Genomic DNA, 6,891 nt, shown 5'->3' with positions numbered 1-6,891 from the left:
GTTAGTTGTTGATCATGGTAATGTTAATTATGTGAATGAATTTTGTTGTGTTGAATTATCAATGTATGTTGTGGTTGTCGTGTTTGTTGAATACATATTGTGATGTGCTCGAACCTTTCATGCTGTGGTGGTAAACTTGACTAAACTGAATTAAAGGTGATTCTAATGTAAATTAGGATATGAATGTGCTAATATAATTGACACCATGTTATATGTTTATCCATTTAGATATGCAATTATATTATCGGAAGAAAAGATTTGTGTAGGAAGTAGGAAGGTTGCTGCATTCAAGAAGTTGATGGCTTCGGTAGCTCATTGACCCCTTTTTTTTAATTCTATGGAAAACAGTTTTTGTTGAATGAATATCTTGTTTTGCAGGTGGTTGTGGTTTGCTGGTTTAGAAAATATTCATGTATCTAGGGCTTGATTTTCTTTATAATCTGGGGAGCCAATTTGACAAAGCATAACTTATTGCTGCTACAGATTGCTGGAGTGATGATGATATATCTTTGTTTGATAATCCATAATTGCTTATGAATTGTATTTCGTTTACCTGTTTGGCTGTTTCTAATTCTATGTACGCTGCCAAGTAGGGGGTGGGTTGGGAGCGTTATGGAATCACATATTGTCTCTTGCATGATCTATTACCTCTTATTGCAATATATGTTTCTAGTATCCACCCGTTGTTAATTATCTGAGTTGTTTCTATAATACATACTTCATTTCTCCAACATTGTGTAAGCTGATTTTTCCCCCCTCCCTTTCTAATGCGAACATACCATTGGATTACTTTCAGTATTTATGAGTATTTTTTGCTTTACTGTGAAACAGCATTATGTAGCCATGTTTTATACTTTTGTCTTAAATGCTAATTGCCATTTGTGTTGAGGTTTTTGTCATCAAACGATGATCTACTGATTATGAATGTTTTTGTACTAAAATTCTTTGTTTTGCATGTTCTAACTATCCTGTTTCTTTATCTCTTTAACAGCATCACAATTTATTTCTTTGCGAAAGAAAATGAAAGCTGCATTCTAACACCAGTGAAAGAAAACCTTCTCGCACCCATGACGGTTAATTTTCAGCAAGGTCTTGGCCAGAAGTTCAGGCAGCCTGCTGGAAGTGGTATTGATTTTAAAATGTTGAATGAGACAGAATTATTGCAAGTGGGTGAGATGGATGTCTACCCTCTAGTAGTAAAGGCAGATGCATCTCCTAGTAATACCAATGGATCTGATGAAACTACAACATCTAATACCAGAAACTCGCAGATAACACAAGCAGTGTTTGAGAAGGAGAAAGGTGAATTCCGGGTAAAAGTTGTCAAGCAGATTTTGTGGGCAAATGGAATGAGGTATGAGTTGCAGGAGATATACGGTATTGGAAGTTCAACAGAGACTGGTGCAGATGAGAGTGACCAGGGGAAAGAATGTGTCATCTGTTTGACAGAGCCTCGCGACACAATTGTGCATCCCTGCCGACATATGGTATTTGCATTGCCCTTTCTTTAATAAAGTTTACTTCGATTTGTTGACAGTATGATGCAATGCTAATCATTAGTATTAGGGCAGTATGATTGTCCTTCTATCCCTTGTCATTCTGGGGCTTTTAATGATTCCCCGTGTTATTTTTGGCAGTGCATGTGTAATGGATGCGCAAAGGTTTTGAGGTTCCAGACAAATAGATGCCCAATTTGCAGACAACCAGTTGAGAGGCTTTTGGAGATAAAGGTAGGACCTGAGGAATGAGGAATTTATATTGGTTGCCCCTCAATATTCTGTACAGCCCAAGTGTTATACTTTAGTACTTCTCCCTGTTTCATTCATTTCTAGGTTTCTGCCTCATTTTTCTTCCATAATCAGGGGGGAAAAAAATTGTAGAATGAATCTTATGTATGATGACATGAGGTTTAACATGGTGAACAGGCTCGCTTTGCACCTGGCTTGTATAAGACAGTACTAATGCAATACCTTCCCTTACAAAATATAATTAAATATGTCTCACTTCAAATAACACTTAAATAAATAAAAAAACGAAAGCTTTGATGTTTTTCGGTTTTCTGTAATAGCCTGTATTAATGTATATTTTTGTCGTCCCTGTTGTAAAAAGTTGAGTCCTTTATAGTATCGATAAGGAGGGTATGTTGGGCATCCCACCTTACGAGGTAAAGGGAACATAATAAAGAGTGGGTAAAGAATAGAGATCAAGGGGCAGAAGAGGTAACTGAATGGTAACAACCTTGCTTAACAAAACATTAGGATTTAGGAAGGGGAAGACATTTAAGGATTGTAACAATGTAGAATTAGGTATTTTGATGGAGGTGATCGGAACCTTAAGGTTTAGGTTTGCCTTTCGTTATTTAGCTAGCTTCCTTTCCCATTTCCATGTAGTTACAGTTGTGGCTTATGAAAGATCAAGGTGTCAATGTTTGACACAAATGGATTGTCATACGAGTATGTGTGATGGGTGTTTCTTTCTTTTCTCATCCTATCTCCAGCTATGTTTTGTTTGCGCTTTGGGGAAACGTTAGGTTGTGGGTCGGGTGATATTGACAGCTTCATCATGCACTCATCTCTGTTGGTCTTGTATAACCAACAAGCCAATTGATATTTTAAAATGAGCAATGCTATATGGTCAGCAAATATTTATCTTTTTTGGCCAATATTTGACCAGTAATAATTTACACTAATAAGCAGCAAATATTTATCTTTTTTGGCCAATATTTGACCAATAATAATTTACACTAATATTTATAGATGTTTTACACACAATAAATTTATAATTTGTACTTATATTACTAGAGTTTTACACACATAAATTAATACAATTTATACATATATTTTTTAGAATTTACACATGAATTAGTAAAATTTATCTGTTAAAGATAATTTAGTATTTGTGCTGGTCAAATAATGGTTAAAACTACTAAAAATTGCTGGTTCCAATAATTTTTCATTTAAAATACTTTAGTAACGTCCTTGTAGTTGTAGATAAATTAAGATAAGAATAAACTACCGCATGCATGCACATCGCACTTATGGTGTGTTGCACATACATGATAGCGTTGCCAAGTGATAGTGATATATGAACAAGAGTGGCCTCGGATGTGTTTTAGGAGTAGGCTAAAATATTTGTTGCTTTATAATTTTATATTGCATGTAACACATCGAGTTTGCTATTTAAGATGTAATTAAAAAGTGGATATATACGATATAACAATTTCCTCTAACATGACGTGAGTATGGTTCACACAATGGACACTCGGTAACCTTCTTGACCTAGGTATTCAGAGTTTCAAACCAATATCCAAATCACAGAAAGTATCGTGATCAAAAGTCTTTCGTCGCAGTGTGGAGCTCAGAGAGATATTCAAAAACATGCAAGGTAAATTGAAGATTGAATGAACTAAATAAGTATGAAGCACAAGGTCAAACATAAGGAGAAATATTGTAACACCAAGGCGTTAGTACAACAATAACCAACGTACGGGATAAGAGTAAAGTATTATTCATCATGGCATCTATTGACAATTAAATAATAGGTACGTTAATTGATGCCGATGGCCTCATTTTGTATTAAAAGCCTAAAACACACCCCAAAACTTAGATTAAATAAAGATAAAGGAACATAACAGAGATTTTATTAGCAAACCGTACGAGAATGACAACAGTGGTTGATTATTTAGTAGCAAGCGCCCAACCATAAAGCACTCGGATGTTCATAGCATCCAACACACCTCAACAAACAACAAAACGCAATAATAACTCACAAGACACTTGGAAACACGATTTGCTTCTTATTCAGATCATGCATAATTTAGTCCGCCCACCACTGATGAACGTAGACACCATTGCTTCTGAGACCCTTGTAAATATCCATGCAGCTATCCTTGCCCATACCAGTTTTCTCATCGTCATTTCCACTCTCTGGGCACCTCAGAAACAATTCATCCACAAAGCATATTGCTCCACTCTCAAACACATCCAAGAGGAACTTCATTTCAGCATTCCCTGCATTCATTTTGAGGACAACAAAATCAGCATACTGCACAGTTTCCTTGAACCAAGCAAGGAAATCAAACTCGTCCTCCCCAACAAACGGTTCCAAATCTCCATCATCATCATCAGCAGCATCAAGATTAGCCTTGGCCGCGGCCTTACCGGCCAACCCGGGATAGTAAACAAATGTCACACCAGGTCGCTTCACATAGGACAACATTACCGAAGTGTTATAGTGAACAAAATACACATTGAAATCCTTTTGACTAATAGGGTAAGATGGCAAGAACCAATCACTAGGATTATCATTAGCATTGAGGATCTCTCGCCCCCCATTAATATCAATATAAACCATCCTCTTCCTAGAAGAAACATCCACGAACTTTGGCAAGTAAGGTACCATCTTCTCATACCCAAGTGGCGGCTTCTGACTCACAAGAGGCTCCATGAGCTGAATCAAAGGCTTTGTAAGACTTATGCTAGAACAATCCGCAGGAAGTGGATACTGATAGAAAGCACCAGAAACAGTATCATTTTCCACCCTTTTCCTGAACACAACAAGGTTGAGATCACCAACAGAACCAACATGCAGAACGGTGGAAGATCTTAGCAACGATGAAACCGGTGTTGCAGACCTAATGAGGTCGTTGGGGATGGAATTGGAGCCAGTGGGACCCACAAGAAGGGCACCGACACCACCTGGCTTTAGAACACGCTCAACCTCAAGAACGAGCAACGCAGGAACAGAAACCTTGTCAAGATCCCTTGACAGCACGAAATCGAATGAACAGTCCTGGTAATTGAGCTCGTACACGATTTTCTTCTGCTTGAGGGAGAAGAACCGGTGCCTGTGGACACCGGTAACGCTGGAGAATCCCATGTGCTTCATGGCGGCGACGGCCATCGCCGAACCTTCTCCGACGCAGAGGCTCTTGGCTCCGCAATTCAGCAGTTGCTTCTTCATAAGGTCGTTGACCACGTTGACCGTCAAGTTTTCGTCTTTCTCGCAGTAGAAGGAGCTCCAGAAAGTGCTGAGCACGCGGCTCTGCAGAGTGGCGTTTTCGAAACGCATTTCGGAACCCGCGGCGACGCAGTCGGTGTAGGTCAGTGTCACCGGAGCTAAGTCAGCCAAGTCGAAGGCGGAGAAGGCGCGGAGCAGAGAAACGATCGAGATGGCGGAAGCGAGCATGATTGAGCGGAAGAACACGCGCCTCGCTATGGACCCCTTCAGGATCTGGAGTTTGATGGCTTTGGCATCCATGGGAAATAAAAAAAAAAGGAAGCTCGGAGTTCGGTTGATTGACTGAACACAAGAAAGAGTTCTTGAAAGATTTGAAAGCCGGAAAGTGGAGAAGAAGAGATGATTAGCGAGTGCAAAACCTGGAGGAGGTGTGATTTCCACCCACGAGGACGCCCATTGAGATTTGGAACCTTAACCAGACCCCCCTTGGAACCCTTTTCGGTGATGATTCATACCATAATCCCCCACCCATCATCGTCCCCATTGTGCCCCCCTCACATTCAGTTCCTTACTTCATCCTCCCAACTCCAGCATCAAATCAATATTCTAACAAAAATTGAAAGGGTGCTATGAGTAAAAAACCCTAGGTAGATCTGAAGCAGAGGTGGAGATGGAGCGAGTGTGTGTGTCTGAAGAGATTGGGAGTTGAGTGAGTGTAGATCTGGGGAAAATATAGGACCGGGAAATGGGGGGTGATTGCGTGTTACGCAGTAAGGTAAGGACCAGCGAAGGTGTCATCTATTATTTGCTGCCATGGCCCATGCGATGCAAAATGTTAGCTACGTGGCATAATATCGTCGACCATCCTCTCCTCTTGTTACATCACCATCCTATTTTCTCTGCTTTTTAAAAATTACAAAGTTAATATTTTGTATTTTATTAATTGAAAGTTTTCTGTATTTGCATTTCTTTTTTTGTTATAAGTTAAGAATATTTTCAAAATCATTTATGAAAATACATTTTAATTATTTTTAAAAATTAACTTTAATATACAAATTTTAAATAGACCTATATAAATAAATAAAAATTGTCCCTAAATATTAGTTATTATTATCCAAAAATTTTACAAGGATAAAGAGGTATCAATAAATTTGTGTCTTTTATTTAATTTTACGTCATGTTTTTAAGGATTTTTTTTAGAAATAAAATAAAAAAAAATCATATTTTCTCAAACATTATTTTTAAATTTTAATTTTTTAAATACGATTTTTTTAGAGCAAATTCGTCGCACCGCCAATGAGTTATAACTCAAATGGCATAATCTCCCCATACTTATTCAAGAGGTTGCGGGTTCGAGTCTTCCTATAAAAAAAGTTCTCTATAAAAATGAGAGTTCGCCTTCGCCTTACCCCGCGCGAATTCACTTCAAATATTTTAAACCCTACGTTTTTAATCCATTTTAATTCATTATCATCATCTCCAAAATAGATTAAAAACGTGGAGTTAAAAATATTTGAAGGGAGTTCGCCGAGAGTTGAGCTAACTCTATAATTTTTATAAATTTCATCGGGAGTACGGTGAACTTGCTCTAAAAAAAAATCGTATTTGAGGAATTAAAATCTAAAAATAGTGTTTGAAAAAATATGAATTTTTTTTATTTTATTTCTAAAAAGAATCTTGTTTTTAAAGATTGCTAAATCGTACCATTTTAATAGCTACCTCAATATTACGCTCATCAAAAATGAGTTCTAATAAAATCATGCATATACTTATCAAATTTTAAAAATTATTTAATCGATAATGTATTTTAGGAATTTTTTATCAATGCTTAAATTTTTTAAATACTAAATTCATAGTTAATTCTTATTAAATAGTTTATGAATTTTAAAATTGTAAAGTAAATTTTTTATTATTTTTAATAAATTTTGGTAG

At 37.0% G+C, this 6,891-nt stretch overlaps 2 protein-coding genes across 2 annotated transcripts in view; one reads left to right on the top strand and one right to left on the bottom strand.

The window, feature by feature from the left end:
* Positions 1-1,937, top strand: part of LOC107648632 (probable E3 ubiquitin-protein ligase LOG2) — a 3,597-nt gene extending 1,660 nt beyond the window's left edge. Inside the window, exons 2-3 of the mRNA XM_016352434.2 lie at positions 992-1,487; positions 1,638-1,937. Of these exons, the coding sequence (XP_016207920.1) occupies positions 992-1,487; positions 1,638-1,748 (607 nt within the window). The 3' untranslated portion in view covers positions 1,749-1,937. The remainder of the gene's footprint in view (positions 1-991; positions 1,488-1,637) is intronic.
* The window catches only part of LOC107648634, a 22,794-nt gene continuing 19,515 nt past the window's right edge, over positions 3,613-6,891 (bottom strand). Inside the window, exon 3 of the mRNA XM_016352435.2 lies at positions 3,613-5,263. Coding sequence (XP_016207921.1) covers positions 3,817-5,259 — 1,443 coding nt within the window. The 5' untranslated portion in view covers positions 5,260-5,263 and the 3' untranslated portion in view covers positions 3,613-3,816. The remainder of the gene's footprint in view (positions 5,264-6,891) is intronic.

This window comes from Arachis ipaensis, chromosome B06 (assembly GCF_000816755.2).
Source record: "Arachis ipaensis cultivar K30076 chromosome B06, Araip1.1, whole genome shotgun sequence".
Lineage (NCBI taxonomy): Eukaryota > Viridiplantae > Streptophyta > Magnoliopsida > Fabales > Fabaceae > Arachis > Arachis ipaensis.
This window is presented reverse-complemented; position numbering and strand designations above follow the sequence as displayed.